The sequence below is a fragment of the Molothrus aeneus genome, chromosome 17 (assembly GCF_037042795.1).
Source record: "Molothrus aeneus isolate 106 chromosome 17, BPBGC_Maene_1.0, whole genome shotgun sequence".
Lineage (NCBI taxonomy): Eukaryota > Metazoa > Chordata > Aves > Passeriformes > Icteridae > Molothrus > Molothrus aeneus.
In genome coordinates, this window is record NC_089662.1 from 4,058,976 (window position 1) to 4,086,698 (window position 27,723).

At 43.6% G+C, this 27,723-nt stretch overlaps 1 protein-coding gene across 7 annotated transcripts in view; it reads left to right on the plus strand.

The window, feature by feature from the left end:
- The window catches only part of PTPRT (protein tyrosine phosphatase receptor type T), a 484,991-nt gene that overhangs the window by 441,584 nt on the left and 15,684 nt on the right, over positions 1-27,723 (plus strand). For all 7 annotated transcript variants that reach the window (XM_066561514.1, XM_066561518.1, XM_066561519.1 and 4 more), the window contains 9 exons: positions 899-986; positions 8,667-8,743; positions 9,662-9,698; positions 10,925-11,022; positions 12,745-12,861; positions 14,135-14,289; positions 18,418-18,553; positions 19,710-19,859; positions 24,126-24,299. In XM_066561514.1, the coding sequence (XP_066417611.1) occupies positions 899-986; positions 8,667-8,743; positions 9,662-9,698; positions 10,925-11,022; positions 12,745-12,861; positions 14,135-14,289; positions 18,418-18,553; positions 19,710-19,859; positions 24,126-24,299 (1,032 nt within the window). The remainder of the gene's footprint in view (positions 1-898; positions 987-8,666; positions 8,744-9,661; positions 9,699-10,924; positions 11,023-12,744; positions 12,862-14,134; positions 14,290-18,417; positions 18,554-19,709; positions 19,860-24,125; positions 24,300-27,723) is intronic.

Here is a 27,723-nt window from a genome sequence, read left to right on the forward strand (position 1 = left end):
TGTAATTCCCCAAGGACAAGAAATAATAAAACTTCCAATGATGATTTTAGTGATGTAGAATCGTGTTAGGGGGTACATCAGGGAGGAGAGACAGTTCAGGAGGGGCTGCTCTCTTCACTCATGTTTTTTCCAAGAAAGGCAGGACCATCCTCCAACTTCTGCTTTCCAGGCTCTGCCTTGAAAATCCCTCCTGGACACGTCTCCAGGATAAAGTGGCTCATGTGAGGGTGTGCAGAACAGTTGTAGGGCTGAGCTGCAGGGAGGGTGGCACTGTGTGCTGCCAGTTCCTTTCCCTCTTCCTTCCTCATCTGAAAGAGCAGATTTTAGGAAAATGGCTGTTTATTCTTATGCTTCATGAGCACGCTTTACCTCATTTTTCCTCTCTTTCTTATACATGATCTAAAACCCTGAGCTGCTTTATCTTTCCCCAGAGAAATCCAACAAATGGCTTGTATTGCATCACCCATTATTAACACAGAAATAGATGAAACCACTCTATTTTCAGCTTAAATATGAAAGGCTGAGCACTGGGTTTCAGCCACTGGGTTTTCTTAGAGGTGTGCTCAAGTGAAATCTCCCCAGGTCTTGTTCTACAGGGGAAATGAGGATAACCTGTGACTGTGCAACCATAAACAAATTCCCCTGATCTTTTTAGATGTGAAGTAGCAGGAGGAAAATGATTCTTGACTGGCAGAGGACAAGAGATGCAAATGGTCTGCACCAGCTCTGCTTTTCCCTTTAGTGGAGGTGCCCTGTCCTCACCAGCACTGTTTCCTTGGTCAGCTAGTGAATCATGCAGCTCCTTTATTTTTGCCCTGCTCTTCTTCTTTAGGTCTCTTCCCCCACCTGAAGGCATTGGCCAGGTGATTTAAACCCTCCCTTATTGTTCATTTTGCAGGCACTCCCCGAGGGGCAGACGGCGTCCTGGGATACGGCCAAGGAAGACGAGAACCGCAACAAGAACAGATATGGAAACATAATCTCCTGTAGGTGTAAATTCACATTAAACTGGGCATCCTGGGAGATCTTACCTGTGTGCTGTGGAGAAGGGTGTGTTTGAGAAGCTCACCAAGAGCTGGCTAGCAGTACTGAGTGTGTTCAGTCCATTTGTTACAGGCTTTATTCCTAGGATTTAATTTATTTCATGGTTTTTTTTAATCCTTAGTTTTCATAACATCCTTGTATGATGTTACACATTTTCTACCTGCCTTGCTTTCTGCTTTAGGTTTGTAGCTCAAGGGCTAAATCCTTTTGTCACTTTTTATGTGGTGATGTCCATTTTCTGTCTATTTTCACTACAAAACCCAGAGTTTCCAGTGCCACAAAAGAGAGGAGCTGCAGGCAGATCAGATTTTTAGCTGTGGCTCAGAGGCCAGGTTTTCTCCTTCCTTGGCATCAGTAACCAGTGGAGCAGTCACTGCTGGTCCCTAGAGCTGGTTTGAAGGGTGGGACAAGCTTATCTCCTGCCTCAGGATCATAATAAGGCAACTGAAAATGCACCAAAACTTTTTGGCTTACTTCTTTCAGTGATCAGTTCCTGTTGATGTTACAGGAATATCAATATGTAGCAGAACTGCAGGGCAGGGAAGAGTCCATAAAACCATTTAGGACAGCTTTATTCTTCAAAGCAAGACTAAATTCACCTTCCTCATTTTTGTCAGATATTTGTGAAGCCTCTTCCAAAGTTTCTCTCCAAAGCTGAGCTTTCCAGAAGCTCTCCAGGCAGTTAACCAGTGTTTCATTATTCCTGATAATGACTAGGGAGAGGAGGTATGAGAATTAATTCTTTTCAAGGGCTGCTGAGCTGAATCAAGTTGGAGAAGCCAAGCTTGAAACCATCAGAATAAGAAATCAGAATATAAATGAATGTGCCATAGATTTTCATGACTGGGAAAATCTATAGAATGCTCTGAGAGCAAAATTAAGTCATGCTGAGTGATACATTTTATACTATATTTTTTTCCTTGGGTTAAAAATGTATTTCTTATAGAACAAATAGATTTTAGTAAAAAAAATTTTAAAAACCAGAAAAAAAAAAAGGCACCAAAAAAGCACCAAAACAACAACAACTGACCCAAAACCCCAACTGCTTCATAAAGAAACCTCACCTCACACATCACTGCCCCTCTCTTTGAAGCCTTGAGATAAGTGATTCATGTGCCATTTTTGGGGAATGACATAGAACATCTCAGTTCAGGGGCCCCATGGTAAAGATGAAGGAATCTGGAAGCAAAGATTGAAGTTTGTGAGCCCTGATGTGATCCCAGTTCTGCTGCTGGCTTTGTGTGATTTGTGAGCAGGCCACCAAGTTCACCAGTGTTCTTTATCCATGTGGGAAATGGGAGTGACAGTACTGGAGTGTTACAATTAGCATGGAAGTTGTCTCCCTTAATTTCTGCTCCACCTTGCTGTGAGCTTTCTGTGTCCCAGTGGCAAAGAGGGACGTGCAGACAGAGGCTCTACTCACCTGTCTATACAATTAACTCCAATTAAATGAGTCTAAGACAGATGAATCATCCAGCTATAGGCACTGGATTGAAAGTGGAAGTGCTGTGGTATGATATGAGGAAGGAAATGTGAAAGGATTTGTTTCTCTGTATTATTTTGAGGAAGCACTTGGCATAATTCAAAAGAGGAGGTGAAAAGAGGCAAAACTGTGCAAAAGCTTCCATCTCATTTATGTTGAAGATGGTCATGAAGAAAACCTTGAACTCCAAGTGAAATGTGAGGAGTTCAAGAAGCAAAATCAAGGGAGATAAATGGGATGTTATCTAAAGAGAAGGTGTTCACAAAGACAAATTGTTGTCTAACGAAGAGTGACGCGAGGCTTTTAGCTCTAAATATAAATACAGCAGCAGTGCAGATAGGAGGTGATGAACTTGAATAAGGGAATGCAAAATGTAATCAGAGCTAAGGAACAAGAATCTGCACGGTGTGAAGTGCCAGAAAAGGAGCTCAAGTTTGAGGACTGTTGGGAAAGATTTGGGAATGGGGCTGAGAGGGTGGAGTGGGCTTTTTTCTCTTCAAATATTTATCAGAACAAAGAGTTTGAGAAGGAGACAAGGGCTCTTTGAAAAGACAGCAAGGAGAATTTAGACATATACAATAGTGATATTGAGAAGGCTTGGAAAAGAGAAGAAAAGAAGGATGCCTAAGGAAGGAGCATGTAATTCATGTGATATTTTGTAAAACCATTGCCAGGTTATCAGCTGAGCCTGGAACCAGACCCCACTGGTGGGTGAGCTGGGCAAACTCCCTGAGTAAAGTCAGGGGCAGGAGCCAGAGCAGAGGATGGAGAGCAGAGCTGAGAACAGCAGAGCAGTGCTTCCCTCCAGGCAGGTCATGAAAACAAATTGTGCTCTGTGGGTACAAACTGGGCAAAAGCCTGGGCAGAGGAGGTAGAACACAGTTACACCCTGAGCTGTTTTGTTGTACTTCAGTTGTAGTGGCTGCTGAAACCCAAAGCAGGCACTGGTTGCCCCTACCAGTTTATTTGGTAAAAGGCTGCATGTGGCAATCAACATTATTTATTTAACCATTTTTCCCTCCTGGAGCAACAAATCCCCTGCCCTTTGGGGAGTGAATTGGAAAGTCGTGTTTTGATCTGACTTCTGAAGCAGCAGCTTCAGAGACTGGTGTTAAAATGTGGGTTTGTAAGCCCTTGCAATGAGTAGCATTGCTCAGTGAATCACAGCAGATTACATCTTGTCTTTACAGCCTCATGGGTAACAGCACAGTTACAGGACTGTTTTACTGGCTCACTGCTCTCCCAGAGCTCCATTAACATCGTGCCTCTCTCTGAAAACCTACATCACACTGCCAGCCCCAACACCTGCTCTTCTTGCATTTGCAAACCAAAGCTGCAGACCAGCCTGAGAGCTGATCTGTTCATGCAGAGGAGGGGCAGGAGAACTCAAAGAGCTCTCCCAGCTTTTCACAGTTCCCTCCTATCTGTAACAGTTTTTGGAGAGAGGAAGGAAAAGCTGAGCAGTGGATTTGGGGTCTGCATGGCCACAGAAATCCACTGTGGATGGTGGGAAGCTTCAGACAGACTTACCATGCTGAAGGAAGCTGTCCTGCTTGAACCTTTTATTATATGAACAGACCCCATGAGCTTTGCTCCTGCACTTTTATAAAGCTGTAAAAACAAAGACAGTTGTGGAGATGCCAGGATTTTCTTTAGGGGACAAGCGTAGGCAGTGTACCCATTTATGTGCTGAAGCAAAATGATTTAATTCTGCTTTAGGGCCCAGATATTGAGACCTTCAAAGAGCATCAGAAAGTGATTGTTGGGCGAGGGATGTTGAGCTGAATCTATTACAAGAAAAGAGAAAATGTCCAGAAGCTATAAGGGACCTTTGGTTCTATTTGATTTCTCTCCATCTTGCCAAGATTTAGAGCCATTACGTTATGGGAGAATAAAAACTCTCACATGAGAGCTGAGGATGGGAAGAGGTAGGATGGTGTTTTGCTTCAGCTGATGGAGAGAACTTTCTGTGCCTTTCTTTTTTCCCTGGATTTGAAGTCTCATGATGGTCCACTAAAAACTACGGAGCTGTGGACAAAAAGACAGTGGAGAAATTTGCTTTATTTCCTTCATGCTCTCACTGCCATATGCTTTGAGTTGGAAAACTGTGAATTAATCAGAGAATTTTGGGGTGGAAGAGATGAAGAAGCTTTCAGCTGGCACACAGGTGGAGAGCACTTCTTGCCCACAGTCAGGGATAAGGCATGAAATAAAAAAACCTACATAGAATTCCAGACTTTGGGTTGGAAGAGACCTTAAAGCTCATCCTGTCCCACCCCTGCCATGGGCAGGGACACCTTCCACTGCTCCAAGCCCTGTTCAACTGGCCTTGGACACTTTCAGAGACAGATTGGATTTAGAACAGAAATCTTCCAAATTTCCAAGCATTTTTATTCCATGATTTCTTTTGTGGTGCCTAAACTCTTACACGTCTGTGGGGTATCCCATGGGATTTTTGGGATATCCCATGGGATTTTTGGGATATCCCATGGGATTTGTGGGATATCCATGGAATTTGGCCCTGTCAGGGTGGGATTTATCCCACCTGGATATTGCCCGGCTCTCATGGCACACTCCAGGGTCAGTGGGGGCAGAAAGGGGAGCACAGAGTGAGGATAAATCATTGTTTTGCCCCAGAACTGGGGTGAATCTGCAGATTTGTGTGTGTTTCTCCAGCCCTGAGTGGGGAACCCTGACAGGCAGTCCAGATGAGCTGGGAAATGTTTCGATGGCGAAAGTTGTGTGCGATTAATCCAGTGCTGGTGTCAAAATGAGACGTGGAGAAATTGCAGTGATACTTCAAATGATCACTAATGGGAATTTTGACAGGAGTTTAAAACGGTAACAATTTTGCACTAAAGTGGGAGCACAGAGCTTGCAGTGAAATTCTTGTCATTTTTGAAGTCTGTTTTAAGACCAATTTTCAGTCAAACTACTCTTCATATAAATTTAGAGTTCTGCTAACTAGCAGAAGGAGTGGAGTAAGCAGGGAGAAATAAAACCATTTACACATTTGTTAAGGGGTTTTTTTGGGTTTTTTTTTGGTTTTTTTGTTGGTTTTTTTTTTGTGGTCCTGAATGCAACTCTTTTTTTCTGTTTGCCCTCCATTTTTAATGTTTCTTAGAGTCCATTTTCAACCCAAGGGCTATGATGTCTGATAAATTTAGTGAAGAGTTGAGCAACACTTTCATTTCAGTCTGCCAAGAATTCTGTGTCCTTGGCTAGAGGAGTCCAGTGGATAAAGAGAAGAATCAGAAATAAGTTTTAACCACTGGGAGAAGAGATAATAAATGCATTTGCTGTTCTTTAAATAGCTCTTTAAAGTCTGTAGGCAAAAAAACCCTAAGTACAAGATCCTTACTACTAAGAGCACAATAATTTGCCTTTTTTTTTTTTTTAGTCAAATCCCAAAGTTTTTTTGTGGAAAAAAGAGATTTGCAAGGGAACTTATTTTATGAACTTTTATCCAGACTGTTCTCCTAAACTTTGGAACAAGGTTAAAGAAACCATTAAGACATCATTAATATTTTCTGTGCTTCACATATACACAGATTTTTTTTTTTCTGCTGCACTGTTCTCACTTGGAAGAGCAATAAATCTCCCTCAGGAATTAATCTCATTTTAGTAAAATACGCAATGAAATATTTTGAATTCTGTCCTCTGAAAGCAAAGTTCAGCTTAAAGCATTTTTCATTTGGTCCCAAAATATGATTAGAACAGAGTGTCTCCTTTTAAAAACAACAAAAAAAATAGCATTAATCTTCAGTTAAATTTCTTCATCCTTTATGGTTTTTTTTCCCATATTTGATTTAAAAAAAAAGGAGGGAAAAGGAAAACAAACCAACAACCCTTTTTTGCACCTACTGAGCATCTTTTCCTTAGCCATAATTACCCATAATTGCCTGAAATCCGGGAGCTGCTCTCAGCCTGCTTCCCAGGTCTTCCCCATTCAGCTCCCTCTGGATGTATTTCATCCTGCCAACTTTAACTTTCTATCCAAAGAGTGGCTCAAAGTGCTGAACCTTAATTTTGATGTTTGGCTCCATTAAATGAAGAGAAGCAGGTGCTTCCTCCAGGGTTATTCAGAGCACTCCAGTTGCAGACGTTGTCTGCATCCCTCATCAAAAAACGAACCTGAAATTCTTTTCCCCTGTCATTGGGGACACTTTTGGTCTCAAAATTTTTGGTCCCATCATTTTTGGTTCTGTTGCTGCAATGAGTTGAGACTTCCACAGTGGTGTTCTCTTGGGAGGAGTCAGTAAATGTTCCCCTCCCAGGCATTTGCTCCAGGGTTTACTTTTTCTTTGCTTTTGTCCCATGTGGCTCCTAACAAGTTTAGTTTGCTGCCTGGAATTGCAAGTGTGAAATTGTCTGCGGGAGTTTCCCTGTATTTCACCCACATGTCCGGTTTAATCAGCTCTCTGTCTGTCTGTGTGAATTGCTCTAAGTATAAATTCTTTTGTTGTCTGTCTAACCACATGATTTACTTCCACTCCTTGTGCAGCTGCCTTGAGCCCAGGTAATTGGGAACATCAGCACTTAGAGAAATATTCCCCCTTCCCTGTGTCCACAAAGGTTATATTTATTATTACAAATATAACAGAGCTTTTGATGGATTCATGTGCAGAACCTTCTTTGAATGCAGATATGGGATTTGATAAACACAGCAATGTGGTTGTGGGGGTTTTTTTTAGGTGTATAAATCTCACCTAATGGCTGAACAGAGTGGAATCATTCCTTTACACAGCCAAATGAATATCTAATATATGTCCAAGTCTTGGTTTTCAGAACTGCTCCTACATCTGTCTTCACAATTATTATCTGATTCTACATTTAATTAAGACATGACTAAACCCCTTTTGACTGAGTTACTGCAGAATCACACCTCATATTTTTATGTTTCATTGCTATGATTCTTTTTAATTGAATGTAAATCATGCTCAGGCCTGTGTTCTGCAAAGTGCTGCTAAACATTAATGCTGCTCTGACTGAGAGCTATGCTCCATAGAGCTGGTAGGGAGGAAATAAACTTAATGGACTCAATATTATACTTCTTTCAAAAAATCATTTAAAAATGAGCACAGCATGGCCAGCAGTGACCTCCATAACCCAGTGGCCTCTGCCAAGCAACTGGCCCTTAGAAGCAGTTCTGCAATTAACTGCATACCAGTGCTGGGATTGCCAGAGCAAATCACATCAGCAGCCTGGCTCTGGAGTATCTCCTGTGACAGAGCCCAGCACCAGCTGTTCCACAGAAAGATCAAAATATTCCCCTGGTGGAAAATCATGACATAATCTGCCCGCTGGGGTAGTTCCTTTCTGCATCTGAACTGTGGAGCATGCTGGGAGATGAAAAGATTGATCTCTGCTATTTTATTGCCTTATCTAAAGTAACTTTGAATCTCCTCAAAAAGATGAACAGTTCTGATTTTGTTGGTTTTTTTCAACACTGCCTCCATGCCATTTTGCTGCTGTGGGTTGCATAAAGGAATATTGCTCTGATTTAATTTGTATTTTCTTCCAGTTTCTGGGTTTTTCCATTTCTTATTTGCAGGGTTTCATTGTTATTTTACCCTCCTTAATCTTTTATATCTCTGTCTATTTAATTTTATATCTCTGTCTATTTATATCTGTGATCTATTTAATTATGTCCTGGTCTTGTCAGTTTTAGCTCTTGCCTCAGTTTCCATAGATCAGATGAAGCTAAGGGAGTTTGGAGCTTCCAAGCAGGAAAATGGCTTTTGTCATGGAGATACACCTTGCAAAGATCTTTCCCAAACCAGACAACATTTGTGACCTGTCTCAAATCTCCATAAGGATTATGGTGACAGAATACAGAGCATGAGTAACTTAAGCGTCTAAACACTTAAGCGTCTAAACACTTTAAACACAAAACAAAGAGCTTTTAGCAACAGGGATACATGTGCTGCTATTCCATTTTTGACTATTGTAAGTATTCAATTATTCAATTACCATGGTGGGATTCTTGAGGCCAGGAGCTGCCCTTTGTGTGTCCCTTTCAGCTCAGGCCATTCCATGATTCCACCACACCACCCCTGCAGGAGCCAGCAGATACACCAGGCCACTTAGCAACTCCTCTTTATCGTTACTGTCACTTCTTTTCCTTTCCTTCCTTCAGATGATCACTCAAGAGTGAGACTGCAGCTGCTGGATGGGGACCCTCACTCTGACTACATCAACGCCAATTACATCGACGTAAGGCTCCTGGACATCCCCCTGTGACAAACAAACCCTCCTGTGACAAGCCTGCTTATGAATGTGGTGCCTCTGACACAGGGACAGGCTCTGGATGTGATATGAGTGGCAGCTGAACGTTGTACAAACGTTGTGTTGTGACAGGGAGAAGGTTCTCAGTCTCCAGTTTATTTTGTCTGACCAATCTGGGCAGATGGAGATTTCCTGTGTTTGACAGATCCACCAGCAGAAGTGGGACGTGGGCTAGATGATGGATGCAGAAATCAATATCAGCCCCTCACAATAGCATTAGTTGATATCAGAGACTTGCCAACTACTCACCAAGTTGTGGTGCAGAAGGCGTGTATGTAAACAGATTGACTTTTTTAAAGTGTTCTAAAATGACATTGGAAAAGCAGCCTCTGTCTCACACACAGTGATCCAATCTTCGTGCATTTCTTCAACACAGCTCTTAAGACACAGCAAAAGGAAATGTTTAGAATAGTTTCTTGAAAGGATAAAATATGCCCTAGAATTTTCACAGAGACAAATTCATACCTTTTTTCTTATCAAACAAGAAGATGCAATGTTTTGCCTATCTGTTTTCAGTGTTACCCTCAGGTAACTCAGGATTTGTGTTTCTTTGTGGAAATACTTTAAAAGTGCCCCATTCCTGTCTTGTCTTTGGCATGAAGAGATTGTGTTATTCATGTGAGGGAGATGCCCTTACTTAAAATCCCTCAGGGCCAGCCCCTTCATTCATTCATTCATTCATTCATTTATTCATTCATTCATTCAATAACCAGTTAATTATAATATATTACATAATTATACGTTGTCCAGAGGGCTGCAGTTGGTCCCTGGAAAGTATCAAATCCCTGGTGGGCTTTGTCTGAGCTGTGATTTCACAGACACTCATCTATTTTCTTTTTTTTCCAGGGGTACCATCGGCCTCGCCATTACATTGCAACTCAAGGCAAGTTCACTCTTGAATGTCTAAATATTTGTAAACCCACTGCTGGTTTACACTGTTGTAGGAGCTTTTTATGGGGTGACATCTTCTGTTTTGGGGAACATCTGAAAATTTGTTATATGGGTATCAGGGATAGCTAAAGGTGACACAGAGACTCCATCATCAGAAGGCATGAAAAGACACTTTATTATTAGAAATTCACAGTTCTTATAGAAACAATGGTGGACCTAAGACCTGATTGGCCTTTAGGAATCTTCTCTCACCTATTGGTCAAGAAGTGACAACTCCTTCTTGTAAATATTTTTGACAAACAGAGATTGCCTGCCAGAGATTGAGATAATAATTGTTTTAATTCTTTCTCTGAGCTTTCTCACAGCTTCCCAGGAAAATCCTGGGAGAGCTGTGTCTCTCTCTGTTCCAAGGATATGTAATTACTACCTATAGGCAAAATAGGGAAGGATATAGAATTTTCCGAGATCTTTATGGCACTCAGACTTAAAACCTCAGCTGCAGGAATAGAAAATGCCACAGACTTAGAGGTGGCAGCACAGCCTAGAATGTGTCATTTGTGCATGAAGCATGAGAGGACACTGACAGGGGACTCTGTGGGTCTTGGGTTTACCCTGCTTGAGGAGGGCAGTGTGAATAAGCTGTGGCTGATGAGCCTTTGAGAGGAGCTAGTAAGAAATGCATTTGAACACCACCTTCTGTAATTCACCCGAAGCATTCCTGATAAGAAATAAGGTCAGGGAGAGGCTCTAGACTGACAAATCTCTTGTGGGCACTGCTTGGTTTGCTATTGGAACCTGGATTTTTTTCTGGGGGAAATTTCAGGAAAGAGCAGATTTCTGCATGTTTCCTTCCCCCTTCATAATTAATCAGTATTGAACTGTGGAATGCTGTGCTGCATCAGGTGTGAATTACAATACAGCCTTAATACAGCTTCAGTGTGGGATACATCCTTGTCCCATCACTCATACAGAGTCACCTGCTGGGGCCATCCTTCTGTTGCCACCATGCTGGAGCCCCAAATAGCTGCTGTGAGGAAGGGTCTGACGCCCCAGAGAGCTCAGGCTGTTCGTGTCTGTAACCCTGAATGGCAGAGGGATGCTCTGAGAGGCAGCAGGATCCTGAGGGAGCAGGACAATGGCTGGAGAGCAGCTGGAAGGGGTTATTGGCATTCCATGCACTCTCTTGAGATGTCCTTTTTGTCTTCTCTCCTGCCCCAGGGCCGATGCAAGAGACAGTGAAGGATTTCTGGAGAATGATTTGGCAAGAAAACTCTGCGAGTGTTGTCATGGTCACCAACCTGGTGGAAGTGGGCAGGGTAAGGTGCCACTCCCAATGTGTGAAACCAGACCAGGGCTGGGTTTAACACAGAGCTGCTGCTCAGGAGAGCTCAGCAGCAAAATGCCTTTTGCTTCCTGCAGGAGGGGAATGAATTCAGCCACTCTGGGTTTTTTCCTGTAAAATGCTGGATTTTGTAATACTTAGCTGCTTCCCTTCTAGACTAATAAGGATGGTGTTCCTGCTGTAAGTCTGGGCTTTGGCAGAGTTATACACATTTATGCTAGCTCAGAAGCTGTGTCCTTCCTCAGTACAGGAGGAAAAATGTACTTCTGTGATAGTTATTCCTTATCTGATGATTTGAATACTCCTCTAAAAATCCAGAGTGAGGATGTGTGACTGGTGCTCCAACTACCAAATGACCTCTTTGCATGAGAGTCCAAAGCCTGGAGTTCCTGAGGTCACTGTTCCTGGGGGTTGAGGTTTTTGTGGATCCTGGGACCACCCAGCAGTGTTGGCCTCCTAAACAGCCACTAATTCCCCCTCCTGGGCTGACCTGGAGCAGACATCCCTGTGTCAGCACAAGGCAATTCCCAAAGCCCATCATGGGACCAAACATGGATAAATCAAAAGGCATAGGCTGAACCTCAGGAAATAAGAAGGCAGAATGTCTGGGGTGGCTTTTCCCAGCATGGTTTTTGTTTTAGAGGTGTTCTCAGCCAGAAACTGGAGTTCTTAAAAAATTTTGTCCTGATGTTTGTCATTTTCCATTGCTTTGGTCCTAAGAAAAATTTAAATTCTCATTTACTCAGAGCCATTAGTAATTCAGCTGCTTTGTGTTTGATTTCCCTTAGATCTCATGGTTGAATGCCAGCTGCTTCTGTTCATTTATTACTATTTATTCTATTTTACCTTCTACTGACACTTCAGTTCTGAATAAATGCCTCTGTGTAAAAGAAAAAAAACAAACCCAAACAACAAAAAACCCACAACAAACCTACATTAATCATATTTAATATTTATAAAACCCCTTTCAATTATGACTGGAACTGGAACATGAAGCCTGCTTTGCTGCAGCTAATTGCTTCAGCTTTAGGTATTGTTCCACTCTTCATGCTAGAGCATTTAATAACCTGATAGTCTTTGTTAGCCTAAATATCCCTTCTGGAGCTTCACAGCCTTGCTTTTATTTCTTTTTGGTGGCTTTGCACATGGCTCCTAGAAGTGGCTAAGCTGGGATATGTTTACCTGCTCAGGAGATTTCTCTCTTGAGTCTTAGCTGAAGCCTGTCACAGCTGGTAAAATGCCAAGTTTGTGTCCACATCTGATAAAGAAAGCTCAGAGTCAAACAAATTTAGTGTCTCAACAAGTATCCCACAATCCCCATGAACTGAAATTCTTTGGCTAAACAGAGAGAGGTGAGAATTACAGGAGCAGCAGCAAAGATTTTTCTCAAAAGGGAGGGTGGTGGTGACTGTCAGGTGTTCTGTACATCTGATATGGGCCAGGCACATTTTAAAAAAATCTAAATGCATCCTTTGCATTTGTATGGACAACAAAGGGAACATTAAAAAAGTCCTGCCTGTGGTTTCTATGTATGGTAAAGGAATTTTGATCTAATTTATACAGTTAATTTTGGCAACTCTGCACATCAGAAGAAAACCCAATTTTCATTGGCTCCAGCTTGAAAGTGGAGGAAAATGTAGGTCAGCTCTGACTCAACTTGAACTCGTCCCTCTCAATATTTTCCTTCTGCCCCCAGGTGAAGTGTGTTCGATACTGGCCAGATGACACAGAGGTCTATGGAGATATTAAAGTCACATTAATCGAGACAGAGCCCTTGGCAGAGTATGTCATCCGTACCTTCACTGTCCAAAAGGTAAGGAGTTCTTCAGGCAGCTGAGATTGTGACACACTTCATTTGTGCTCAGAAACTCTGGGAAACACATCCAGAATGCTCTTGGAGGTGGGAGCTGTGCTATTTGGACAGGCTTCACTTCAGCAAACTCAGTTTTTGACAGGGATTCCATTTTTGGACAAATGATTTTACAGGAACATCTTGATGCAGCCACGAAAGTAGAATCCACAGTGCATAAAGTTTAACTGCATCCAAAAGGCAGCAGATAGCTGATGGTATGCCAGGAATAATAACTGCCTTGTTTCACAGTGGCAAATGGCAGAGGAAAAAAGGTACCACTTAAACTGGATGCCAGATAGGGTCCCCTTTCATCAGAAATGAGAATATAATAAAAGCAAGAGTATAAAAACTATCCCCAAACCAGCAGGATTTGGAAGATTTTGTTACTTGTAATTAGAAATTGGAAGTCTAAGTGTCAGAGTATTCCAGGTCTGTCCAAATTACTTTCCAAACACTCAGTAAGTGGTTTTAAAGCATTTCCAAAATTCCTGCTCAATGAACTTCAGCCACCCTGGGAATATTGTTTCAGTTTTCTGATACATCAGCTCTCTATTTCATTAAATCATTGAAAAACTTGGTGAGAAATGCTAGTGCCATAATCTGACAGGCTAGAGGAGCTGCTACTGGATTCCACCTACATTTCCTGTACAATGAAACACAGCTGACCCAGGGCTGCGGGTTACCCTTTGCAGGGCAGATAAAGGTGTGATTTTCACATACCAACAACTTGCTCTCTCCAGAAAAGATGGTTCTGGGTACCAATTTCTGCCCTTTTCACTGCCAGCAGCATCGCAAACTGAGATTTTTTGGCAGCAGGTGGCAAAAAATCTGCTGTTACCTGGGGCATGCCCACTCTTGACATATTCATTCCCCAGGCTCTTGCTTCAATGGGTCAAAGAGGATTTAAGAGTGAATTTTTGGTGGTTTATGGCTGTGGGTAAACACAGCCATGGAGTGCTAGGGCTGAGGTCACCCTGATGAGGTGGCTGTGAGCTCTGAGACCACAGGTCGGAACTGGAAGCCTGCGCACACCTTCCCAGCCCTCAGGTGAGTGTTACCCACTGGGAGCTGGAATATGGCTGAAAATGATTTTTTAGAGCAGCTTGGGACACGTTTGCACACATAGCGAGAGCTCGGTGCTCGTTATCCCTCTGCACGAGGGAAGGCAGCAGGGAGCAGAATATGCTGATTGGAGTCTGATGGGAGAGAAATAGAGGCTGTGTTGTCTCCTCAGAAAGGCTACCATGAGATCCGAGAGATTCGGCAGTTCCACTTCACCAGCTGGCCGGACCACGGCGTGCCCTGCTACGCCACGGGGCTGCTGGGCTTCGTGCGCCAGGTGAAGTTCCTCAACCCCCCCGAGGCAGGACCCATCGTGGTGCACTGCAGGTAGGCCTGAAGTAAACATGGCCAGGAGATCCTTCTCCTTTTTAATGCCTTTATTAAAAGTGATCAGCTCAGGCGGGGAGAACCGACGGGTCCGCGCTCACGCCACCGCGGCATCTTTTTAGGTCAGGGGTGAGGGGTAAAAAGGCCTTGGTGGATACTGGATTCTGTTCCTCATGTCTAGACATCACTTTGATTCATCAGTTTTGTGTTGGCTCGTTGAAACACGGGCAGGAGGCCACAGGCCTGCGCTCACACCGCTGCTGCTCTCAGGAGTGACTCAGAGAAGGAGGAAGAAAAGGACAGCTTTGTCCACTGGTCTGTGGGAAGAGCTGGGGCTTCCATCCTCAGGAGAGCATCAGGAAATTTCCTTGCTTTTTGGTTCAACATTCGAGGTCCTCTGTCTAGCCAGGGTGAGGGAGTAAAAAAGGTCGTGGTGGATACTGGATTCTGTTCCTCACATCTGGCCATCACTTTGATTCGTCAGTTTTGTGTTGGCTCATTGTTTTAGGGGTTTTTGGCTAGGTTTGGTGAGGGGTCTCTCCCGTTTCATGCTGGATCTGATGTCATTTGCATGCTGACTCCATGTCCCTTCCCCTTCACTGTCTGGGTGCCATCCTACAGGAAGCAGCAGGGTGTCACTCGACAAAAGGGGGAATTCTTGACCATTAATGACAGATAGTTAACCAAAACAACAGGTGATTACAATCACAAACAGTTAGAACTCCACCCTGGCAGCAACTGGCCCAACCTGTGAACTCTGCAACTTTTTTTAAAAAATGGGCAGCTATTCTACTCATAACAGGCCAGCTCTCCACCTGAGCCCCTCCTCCAGCAGCTTTTCCCTCTTTTCTCCTCCCCTGGCAATGACCAGCAGCTGTTTCAGGGTGTCATTTGTGGGCCTTGTTGAAGAACAGACAGATGACTCTTCTACTAATTAAAGTGGAAAATAGGGTTTATTTATTGCAGCTCTGGACACGTGCAGAGGCATTTCCAAAGGTATGTGCAAGGAGCCACAGGCTCCTGCTCCCTGTTTTTCCAAAAAAGTTTGATGTCACTGTTTAGTAAGAGATGATAGAGCATCATCAGAAGGCAAAATGGCATAAACATGTGTCTTTGCTCAGAACCACTTCTACACTGATCAATACAGGTGGAGCTGATTGGTCATTTAATCAATACATTTCACCTGAGTGGCTAATTTACAAGATGCCCATTTATAAACAATCTTATGAGAATAACAAGAAAACAGATATTAGGAAAACAATACCTGCAGGCTGTTTTTAATAATTGGTTATCATTCTTTATCTCCAGCTCCCTAAAGTCTCCCAGGCCAATTCTGGAAAAACTTAACTACTTTTCTCACTCTCTGACCAGGTTATCACATCCACAGTTTTACATATTCAAATGGTTTCCAGGACACCTAATACACAATCATTAACTCTCTGGCTTTGTATTATAATTAGCCGAATGTCCCTTAGGGCTGCACTATTGTCATCTTTAATTGGGTTGGTGGGTTCTGAAATGGGTCACTGGGTTCTTTGAAGAGGAAGTAAGACCTCTTCCTCTTCCTCATGGTAAACCCTTCACCTGTGTCAAGTTGGCAGGGCTTCTTGGCTTGCTGGTCACAGTCCAAACCTCCTCTCACTCTTAGAAGCCAGTGGTATTTATGGCTCCTGCACTCTTAAAATACTTCATGTATCACCTGTCATTCCTAACTTTGTTTCAGTTATCCCCACCTGGTATCAATTCATTTCCTTGTTAAGCTCTAATCACAATGTATGATCTTTGCTAACTACATTTCTAACTTAACCCCTTGATTCATTTAAGCTTTTAATTAAAATATATAGTTTTCACTGTCTTAGTTGCATTCCTAGCTCAGCCCCTTGACTCATCCCCAGGAAACAAATGTTTTTCTTCCTTAAAGTGGCAGATCTGGAGCCAAGCTGGCATCAGTTGGAGATGATAGGAGTTAGGTCAGAGAGGGCCTTTCAAATGTAGAAGCCCCCACAGTGGTCTGTGCTCTGCTGGATGCTCATAGCAGAGCTGGGGAAGTGGTGAATATCTGGGACAGCCATTCCACCCCTCAGACCTCACGTGGCAGAATGGACAATGCCCACACAAAGACAGGGAATTTTAAAGCGACTTTGCTTCTCTGTGCCCCCACGTGCTACAGCTCAGCTTTGTGCCAGTATTAAAGGCTTTACCTGGTCTGGTGGAAAGTGTCCCTGCCCACAGCAGGGCAGTTGGAGCTACACCATCTTTAAGGTCCATCCAATACAGACCATTCCATGAATTTTATGGTTTTACGGTCTGGAATATTTGTCTGGCTGACAGCCCTTGGGCACCTTGGCTTCCTGAAAACCCAGGAGTTGGGTGAGAATCTCAGATTAAAAACTTCCAGCTAGCAAAATTCCAGTGGCTTCCAGCTGGCAAATAAAAGGAGTTAAATGACTTCAAATGCTACAAAACCAGAGTTTGGCTTTGTAGCAGCAGCTATGTCTGCAGGGCTCAGGGCATGTGAGAGCTAAAGAAGATGTGGCTTGAGCACAAGGCTAGAGAGCAGAGCTGGCTTTCCCAAAATCTCACCCCTAATCCATTCCATCCACAGGGAATTGCCTCTAGTTCCCACTCTGTGTCTTGAGAAAGAGAGAGAAAATACATCCCACAACTACTTTAAAAAGGAAAATCAATTAAATCTTTTCTAAGCAGTTTTGGATTGGGTGGGTGTTTTGTTTTGTTGGATTTTCTTTTTTTTTTTTTTTTTTTTTTTTTTTTTTTTTAGCAAGCAGTGAGTCAGGTTTATAATCAAGTAAAGCTAAGCCTGAGGAGTTGGCAGAAAATATTTCATTTACAGCTGAGGGCCTGAGTTTGCTGCTTTGGTACCATGGTATGGGGCTGGCCCTGGAAGGTGTTTGAACCTGACTCATTGTCACCAAGAAAGCAAGGAGAGATTTTTCATCCTACCCATTTTAATGAATAAATGCCATTTCCTTTACGTTATTTATCTGCTTTTGAATTTTAATGACTTGCTTTAAGTGGTAATTACCAAATTCTCCCCACTGATGCCTGGCTGGATAATATCACTGTTCGATATTTATGAAGTGCCAGGATCCTCTAAATATAGAACTGTTAAAACTATTTGTTAAAATTCTGAAAAGCTGAGAGATAAAGGGAGAGGAAATGCCACTTATTCATTAAAATTCTGCAAATGAAAAATATCTTCTCACTATTCAGCAGTTGATTAATCTGGTCCATTAATTTATGGTCATTCATATCTCCTTGCTTTCGGCTCTGGTGGAGTTTTCAGTGCAGCTGAACTTTCCCTGGTTTGAGCAGAGTTCTGCTTCCTTCAGAGTAATGTGGAGAGACTTCTCCTCTCTCCATCCTTCACACCCAAGCAGCTTGGATGATTTCCCAGAGGGGAAGGAGGACACGATGACAACGGAGTTTTGCAGGAGATGGCCCAATTCTCACAAGCAGTGGGGAGCTCTGGACTGAAGGGTTCCAGCAGCCTTGAGCTCCTTTCTCTGAGATTTACAATCCATAACTTCAAATCACCCTCCTCAGGATCCAAACACCTCAGGATTCCAAAGGGGAAAAAAGTGTTTGAGGTGAAGGACTGAGCTCCTTTCTCTGAGATTTACAATCCATAACTTCAAATCACCCTCCTCAGGATCCAAACTCCTCTGGATTCCAAAGGGGAAAAAAGTGTTTGAGGTGGAGGACTGAGCTCCTTTCATCATGCCCACTGGGGCAAATTTATGCATGCCTTCTACAGAGTCCCAGGGAAGGAAATTTCTGGAATTGTGTCTGTTTGCAACCCGGAGGCTGCTCTCCCCTGTGTGATGAGAGGTGTGCAGGTGACCTGACCCGTAAAATTATAATGATTATTTTTGCAATATTTTGTTGATGTTCAATAACACAAAGCTTTTGTTTCTGCTTCCCTTTCAAGAAATACTATTTCCCCTCATTCTCTTCAATCCTACAACAGAAAAATGAATCTGCAGGGACCAGGAGCAGCTCCCAGGAGGAGACAGCAGTGTGTGTGCTGCTGTTATTCTCTCCTCCACAGAGCCCTGCCTCTCCAGAGCCCCTTGGTCACACAGATCCTGCTGTTTTTTTCTCTTCCAGTGCTGGGGCCGGGAGGACAGGGTGCTTTATTGCCATTGACATCATGCTGGACATGGCAGAGAACGAGGGCGTGGTGGATATATTCAACTGCGTGCGAGAGCTGCGCTCCCAAAGGGTCAATTTGGTGCAGACAGAGGTGGGTGCCAGCAGCTCTCCCTGCTCCAGGTGCTGCTTTCCTGTCAGCTTCTCTGCCCAGCAATCCACGAAGCCAACACTGGCTCGCTCTGTGCCTTGATTGTGCAGAGCTTTTGGTGGCCAAACATGCCCAGATTTGCACTGAATCAATTCACTGGCAGCTACTTGGGGCCTCCAAGACAGGAGGGCAAACCTTGGAGTTGAGGTCTGTGCATTGCTGATTAATTTTATCCTCATTGTAGGAAAAAAAGAGCTCCTGAAGCCTCTCATGACTCATTCATAGGAGCACTGCAGGCCCCAGTAGTACCTGGTGTGTATCAATTACAAGCTAAGCAAACAAAACATCTTTGGTTCAAGCTTTGGGTGCTGATTAAGCAAAGTGCTCCATCACACAGTGTCTGGCAGCTGCACAGACTCCTGTGGAACTGCTATCCTGTTGCACAGGTTTTATGTGTGTCCCTTAACCCCTTCCCTTCCTGAGGGACAGGACAACAGCCTGGAACAGAGAGGGGCTGTTAACTTTGTTGGACTTCCCATATTTAATTTAGGGGAAGAGTTTTACCCAAAATACCCAGAATGCACAAAAAAACTGTTAGTTCTATACAGTTGTGCCAGAGAAGGTTAAATTGTATATTAGGAAAAGTCTCTTCATTTAAAGGGTTGTCCAGCCCTGGCACAGGTGCCCAGGGCAGTGGTGGAGTCACCATCCCTGTGAGGATCTAACAGACATGCAGATGTGGCACGAGGGGACACGTTCAGGTGAATTTGGCAGTGCTGGGCTGGACTCAGTGATTTCAGAGATCTTTTCCAGCCTACACAATTCTGTGATTCTCTGGTGTTGTTGGAGGAGACCATTGCCTTGTGGACACAGAGGCTTGACACCCTGATCTCCTCCTCAGCCCACCCCCATTTTGTCCCAACATTCCCGAGAGTGCCTATTCCCCATTTTCCTTGTAAATCCGAAATGAGCACGTGAGAGCTCACATTCAGTGATGGATGAAATATGCTCACAAAGCTGTCACACAGCACACTGTGTAATTTGTCTCCCTGTGAAATAGAGCCAAATATGCATATTGGGCATGACTTAAGAAAAAACCAAGAGTGATATTTCATGATCTGTATTAAAATGTGCTTTTAATATCTCCTCCCCTGTGCAGGAGCAGTATGTGTTTGTCCATGATGCCATTTTGGAGGCATGTCTCTGTGGCAACACAGCCATTCCAGTCTGTGAGTTCAGATCCATATATTACAACATCAGCAGACTGGATCCACAGACCAATTCCAGCCAGATAAAAGATGAGTTTCAGGTAATTTCATGTGTTTCAGTCACTGCAGTTGGTGCATTGAAGGTGTTTAATCAATTTCTATGTGGTTTTTTGTGATTTCCAGCAGAGCAAACAAGGGGGACACTGAGCCAAGGTCTGATTTCAGTTGATTTTTGTTGTTGTACTACTGGGTCAGGCAGAAATTTGTTTTTGAGCATGGACTATTCAGCCTTCAGCAAGGAAAAAATTGTCCCCATCACTCCAGCAGAGCAAGGGTACTAATTTTCACACATAATGTTGTACTTATTTTAATGAGTATTGTGTTGTTCATTTCCTTCCATAATTTATACAGAAACATTTATGCCTCAAGGTGCCTTATTATCCATTCTTGTGGCTCATATGGTGCTTCCAAGCTTTGACAATCAACTTGTTGACAACTTTCCACACAGGAGAGAGAGGGAGCTCAGTGAGCATTATTTTGGCTATTGCTAATTTTCAATTAAATGTGAATGAATCCCTCAGTTCACTGCAGATGTTTTGCCAGGTACCTGGTGATGAGACCCAAAATAATGGACAGCAAAACTCACAAGTGCTCCATTAGTGCTCTTTGCCCGGGCAGGCAACAAAATAGGGGCCCCTCCTTTGTTTCCTGTCCCTGTTGCTTATCCCACCCTGGTAAATGGGCTTGAGACACTCCAGCCATGGGCCCTGTGCAGTTGTTTCCTCTCACAAAGTGGAGAATTCACCCAGAATTCTGAACACTGAGCTAAGTTTTCCTGTCTTATTCCCCATGAATCTGTAATTCTTTACTGTGAGGGTGCTGAGGCCCTGGCACAGGGTGCCCAGAGCAGCTGTGGCTGCCCCTGGATCCCTGGCAGTGCCCAAGGCCAGGCTGGACAGGGCTTGGAGCAGCCTGGGATGGTGGAAGGTGTCCCTGCCATGACAGAATGGATGGGCTTTAAAATCTCTTCCAAACCAAAACATTCTGTGGATCTATAATTTTGAGCCAACATCATTGTAGGGAAAAAACAAGACTATGGGGAATTTGGAGCAAGGTGAGTTTGATGGTAAAGAAAGAGACATCTACTGTTTGTTGAGGCCACTCACAGTCAGAGTAAAAAGATGGAGATTTGCTTTAATTGCTTTTCCTCTCCCAGGAAAGTGTCTTTTGCAGCAAGAAGTTGTCTTTTGGGATCCCCAGCCTGAGTCAGAGGCCTCTTTTCCTCCCTCTCTATGTAAAGGGAGAATTGTGTGTCTTTTATCTGAAGCCTTACAGGGAATCATCAGGGTTGGTACAGTGAGATAAAGAATGTGGATCCCAACTGATGGCAGCTCAATTTAAAAAAGATCTGGTTCTATCAAGTGATAGCAGGCCTGTAAAAGTGTTCCTGGTTTGACATGAAGGAGCCAGAGCCGAACTTCATCAAATGCTGTTTAAAAAAAACACTAGTAAAAAACCAGCCACCGCTTGCTGGGTGTATTTTGTCATGATATGAGACAGGATTTGTCACCTCTGTGCTTGTTCTTTTGAGCTGCCAGGGGCTGGCAGCTCCTGTGGGAAGGAACTGCTCCACTGTGCTTTGCATAAGAGGTTCAGTGTCTGTCTTGTTGTAGAATCTATTTTTACAAGATTTTGGCTCAGAGCGTTCCTCAGCCCTGATTGTCTGGATTTAATGCAAAAGCTGGTATCTCTGCTGCAATCTTTAGCAACCAGTTGATATAACTATAGATCTGTGCTTGCAGTTTGTGGTATTTAGGTCCCACTGGCCCTGAGGTAAGGCTGGATGTATTTCTCATGCTCTACATGTTGTCTGGACACACAAAGCTCACTCTGGAGAGTTTTTGTAATTTGAATCAGTACAGGAACAAGGGAGAGAGGGGAGCAGCATAAAATAGGCATGAGTAAATCACTAGCAAGTCACCTGCCTGATTATCTGCACTGTCAGAGATCTGAGATTTCATGTTGTTTCCCCAGCCAGACTCCCTGCTTTCCATCTGCAGGCAATGTAGAACCTGAATAATTTAGAGCAACTATATTATTTCAAGTTTTTAACTTTGACACATTCTTTTATCTTGGATTGTTTGACCTTCCTCTTTTCTTCATTCATAACCTCTCTGTGGCAGAAGTCCAGCTCTTCATAAGGTTTTTTTTTGATTTGTTTTATTGGCCCCTAAATATTTTGTATTCTTCTGGCTACAGGGAGTTCACTGTTGGACTCCATGGACTTTGCTCAGGAAGGGGAGATGCAAAAATGGAAATACAATGGCATCAGACAGCCATTGATCTATCACCACTTAAGCACTGGTGCTAAGATGCATTCACTTTGATTTCTGAGTTTTGATCCTTGCTGACCAACCTGGACTGGTTTGTCAGGAGTCCTCCACAATGGGGAACACAAAAGTAAAATAGATTTAAAGAAACACAGTCTGTCAAGCTGTGGAAAAGGCAGATAGCAGTCAAAGACTGACAGCAAGGCCCCAGAGATTAGGTATGACTTTGTAAGTGAAGCATCCTATGTGTCACTTCAAAAGGAAACTAGTAATCTAAGTAATATATAAAACAAATAGACTTTTCTGTTAAAAAACCTCAAAATGACATTTTATCTGAGGTTTTTGTAAGATAAGTCAGTAGTTTGAGGAATCACCAGAGGCTCAGAGCAGTCTGACCTGCTGGGTGGTCAATGCTCAGGGTACACCTGCACAGGACCCACCTGAAGAGGGGAAGGATTTGTGCTTCCATCCTAAGGATGGTAGAAACAGGAGGAGGTTTCACTCCATCACCAGCTCAGAGTTGCATCTTATATCTGTGACACCCATTTCCAACCTCTAGGAAAGAGCAGGAATGTTATCTAGCTGCTCTGTGGGTTTAGAGCTGGAAATGTTTGGGAGGTTTAGAGTGCTTTCAGTTTTTGCCAGAGCTAACAACGTTTGGGAGAGTTCCTCGGGACAATCTGCAAAACACTACATGTTACAACAGCCACAAGCTCTTAAGTGCTTCTTCATTTTTATCTCTAGGATGCCAAATGTTCTGAAGCTGAGTAACACAGGTGCAAAGGAGAGCCCTTTATTGCAAAAACCAGGCCTTTTTAAGCATTTACCCTGTAATCAGTTACATCCCATTTAAGCACAACAAATGTAATTCAACCAACCACCATAAACCACCATGTGAGTACGTGATGGTTCTATAACTTGTTTTTCTACCTCTAATTCAGCTGAGTCGCTTTCCCAGAGCCCTTTTCTGCTTAGCTGAAGTAGCAGGCCTGAGCCACGAATTTAAAAGGTTAACAAGGCCCTTATTTTATAAGTTTTTTACCTATATGCAGCAGCCAAAGCTCTGCTGCTCTGAGTCCCTTTAAAACAAACATATTGTGCATATGGCAGCAACTGACAGAACCAGAGCACACAGCCTCAAGCTGCACCAAGGGAAATATAGGTTGGATATTAGGAAAAAGTTTTTCATGGAAAGAGTGATAAAGTCCTGGGGAGGTGGTGGAGTCACCATCCCTGGGTGTGTTTAACAAAGCCTGGATGTTCTCAGGGCTTTTGCTGCTCACAGTGACCCCGAGATGTGTTAGAAAATCTCTTTTCCCAGCCCAGCAGTTGAAGAAGGAGTCAGAGCTCTTCAGTTCTCGTTCTCAAGGTTGTTTATTTTTTCTTATCTATAAAATTCTTTCTCCTAGCCTGCTGAGGTCTATTCAGCAGGTCAGACAGAGGCACTCTGGTGTTATCTTTTTACACTAAAAACTACGTATACGTTATTTACCATAACTTCCCAATGCCTATCACCTATGTTAGACAGTGAGCTTCTACTCTAAACCAATCTAAAAGTGCCAACATCACAGCAGAAGATGGAGGCCAAGAAGAAGAAGAAGGAGAAAAGCTAGACACACCAAGATTCCTCCATCTTGCCCCGAGCCCCCATTCTAAAAACCCCCAAAAAATCTATTTTTCACCCTGTGATAAATTCACTGTCATTCTACTTAAACTCTTTTGACTTGTAATTCTTCATATAAAGGTTGGTAATTGTTTTTCCATGGGTCAGGATCAAGGGCACAGGGGTCTTGGGCTCTGTGCCAGGGTGTCTGAGCCCCCTGGGCAGGGGCTCGAGTCCTCCAGGGGCAGCCAGAGGAATTTCCTGGGTTCCAACAGGACGTGGCACTGGGTGCCAGGGTTTACTCGGGGTGTTGGGGCTGGGTTGGACTCGATGATCTTGAGGGTCTCTTCCAACCTGGTCATTCTGTGACTCTTGGAAGTGAGCTGCAAGGCACTCAGCCTGTTTGTATCCTTGTTTGCCCTCTCCCTGCCCAGACCCTGAACATCGTGACGCCGCGGGTGCGGCCGGAGGACTGCAGCATCGGGCTGCTGCCGCGCAACCACGACAAGAACCGCTGCATGGACGTGCTGCCCCTGGACCGCTGCCTGCCCTTCCTCATCTCCGTGGATGGCGAGTCCAGCAACTACATCAATGCTGCACTCATGGATGTAAGCACTGCTCTGGCACACCCAGCACGGCCTGCCATGGGTTTATTCCCTCTCATGATGCTTTTCTGGTCTCGGGGTTTCCGCTGCTCACAGTGACCCCGAGATGTGTTAGAAAGTCTCTTTTCCCAGCCTGGCAGTCAAAGAAGGAGTCAGAGCTCTTCAATTCTCGTTCTCAAGGTTGTTTATTGTTTCTTAGCTATAAAATTCTTTCTCCTGGCCTGCTGAGGTCCGTTCAGCAGGTCAGACAGAGGCACTCTGGTGTTATCTTTTTATACTAAAACCTACATGTCCATTATTTACCATAACTTCCCAATGCCTATCACCTATGTTAGACAGTGAACTTCTACTCTAAACCAATCCAAAAGTGCCAACATCACAGCAGAAGATGGAGGCCAAGAAGAAGGAGAAAGACAGAACATGCCCAGATTCCTTCATCTTGCCTCTTGAACCCCCATTCTAAAAACACCAAAAAAATCTATTTTTCATCCCGTGACAGACTAACTATTACTCTACTTAGAATTTAGTGGCTTGCAGATCCTCATGTAAGGTTGGTAATTTTTTTCCATGGGTCATAATCAAAATCAAGACAGGTGTCTCGAGCTCTGTGCCAGGGTCTCTGAGCCCCCTGGCAGGGGTTCTGGCAATCCAGGACAGCCAGAGGGATGTCCTGAGTTCCAGCATTCTGGGAGAATGGATCTAAAGAAAAAAAAACTTATTCAGCTGTAATTTCTGAGTCTGGTATCTCCAAATCAGGCAAAGTGCCTGAATTTTTTCTTTGTCACCAAAATATGTTCTCCAGAATATGGTTATCCCAGGGAAGTGATCACAGCACCACCCTGACAGAGTTCAAGAGGCTTTCAGACAATACTTTTGGGCACTTTTGGGGATTGTGCTGTGCAGGGCCAGGAGTTGGGCTCCATGATCCTTGAGGGTCCATTCCAGCCCAGCATATTCTCTTGCCTGCTGTTATTCTGTGATCACACACCCTAGTGCTGCACCACATTGGTAGAAATTTTTTGCAAAGGCATTCCTCATTGTGCAGTCTGAGGTAGATACACAGAAAAGTGTGTAAGAAAGGTAGATACACAGAAAAGTGGGGGGACAGCTCTTCCCATACATTGGTTTGGTATCCATTGGGAAGAGAAATGTTTGCCAGGTCAGCTGTTTGACAAGGATAATTTGCTGTGTGGAGCAAGTGATTGATATGATCTTATGCAGTTAAGAATGTGGGAGTGCAGGGATCAAATGTGCAAAATATTTTCAGGCTAAAGGATGTGAGTTGAGCTGATGTGACTCTGTCCAAAGGCGTTTTCCCTCGCTTTGTTTATAGCCTGGAATCTCACAGCACGGGTCATTTATGGAGGATGAATTATGTTGATGGCTTCTTTTTGCTGTGCTGCCTTTGGACACAGATGTCTTTAAAGCCACTAATTATTGCAGTTGGAGTATGTGTAAATATGATCCAGGGTGAAATGCCATCATTTTTTCCCTGGCAGCAGCAGGGTCTCTGTTTTTTAATTTTGTCTGTTCTTCAATCTTTGGGAAACAGTGATACTCTTGCATTTAAGATATTCAGTCAAATGGTCACAGAATTCATTTTAGATTTTTTTCAGCAAGGTTGTGATGTTTTCATTGCAAACATGCCTAAGGAAACTTGTTTTTTTTAAAGTGTGTTTAGTGGTTTTGCACATCTGCAGAAGCACAATCCAGTCTTTGGTTTATTAGGGATTGGGAATGTGTGTACATTTCAGCCCTTATTACCTTAAATCACTTTGCAAATATTTGGATCCTTCCCCACAAAATTCCAGTGGATTAATTTTTGTTTAGTGCAAAGCAATTTTTCACCTGTCATTGAAATTCAGCCACTGTGATGTTCTCTGGCTCTCCTTTATCTTTCCATAAAGGATTCGGGAACTTTTGGAGACAAAAATAATCACAGGGGAACAGCCAGAATCCTACATTTTCATAGCTGTTCTTGCTGAGGTATGAAGTCTTGTACTGAGCAGGGCCTTTTAGAGGACAACCTCCATCCATCCCATATTGCCCTGAAAGGAGCAAGACTGTCCCTCACCCTCCCCTAAAACAATTGAACATAATCTTTAAGAGACTTAAGTCACATCATGAGTCAAGTCGTGAAGAAGGGATGATAGATTTGTGTTTAATCCATGGGGCTTGGAGAAAAACATGAATTTATGTGTCCCTAACATCATCATTGCCCCATAATCCCACACATGTTCTCTTGCATGAGTAACTCACACCTCTGCGTCACCTTCCCTCTGAAACAGGACAGTGAACCTGGTTCCTCACCTGTAGCAAGGAGCTGGGCAGGGTTTCTGTTTCTCCTAGAGGCAAACCCCACAGGCACAGATGACCTTCAGCCAAGAGTTTAGCTAGATTTTCACTGGCACACCATGAAAAAACCATAGCAGGAGCCTTCTGGTGTTTAATTAAGAGATAAACCTCGGTATGTTATTTGCCACTCTGCTGCCACCACTGGTCTTGTATTTCACAACTTTTTGACCCATTCTGGTGTTTCTAGATGTGGAATGCAGAGTGGGGAAAAAGACAAAAGTCTGTTCTAGATGAAAATTTCCCAAGAAATCATTTTGTTTTCCTTCTCTGTACATCACTTCCCATCGCCCTCCTCACACGTGCACACTCAGAAACCCCTTTTTCCCAGCATGGCCTGCCCAGCATTTCCACCCACATCTGCCTCACATGGAGGAGAAAAGGCAAACCCCCACAATGGGCAGCTTCATACTTCAGGATTTTATTATTTCTTCACTTAAAATCCAAAATTTTATTCCACTGGAGGGTTTCTTTGTGCTATTTTGTTGGGTTTTTTTTTTACTCCAGAATTAGTGTGCCTTTTGATTCAAGTCTGCTTCACAGATGTACAGCACAAAGGACTGTGCAGTTTCCAGGCTCATTTAAGCCTTGCCTGCCGTGGTTGGGAAGCGATAAAGTTTTCAGCTTGTTGCCTTTCATCCCAAACATTCATTAACTCAGCCCTGCAGAGGTTGGGAGCACAGCTCCACCCCCTCGTGCTTAGGGAGACTGAGGTGAGAGGGCCTTTTTGAGGTGAAAGAATAACAGCAGAAATTAAATGCCAATGTCACAGGCTCTGAATGCTGCCCCACAAAGGATGGCTGGGATCCAAACATGCCACCTCTGTCACACTGCACCCCCAGGCAGCCCCAGCAGACAGGGCTAATCCCTTCTGGAGCTCCTCGAGGCCACTGCAGCACAGAGGAGAACATTTGCTTCCAGCTGTTTTCCTTCCAATTATTAATATTCCTGATAGTCGTAGTAGTAGTAGTAATAGTAGAATTAGCATTATTTGCTGAGTCTCAAAATATAAATAATTGATTTGGGTAATCTCTGCTCTTGTGACACTTCTTTAATGAAATGTCTTTATTGGGAG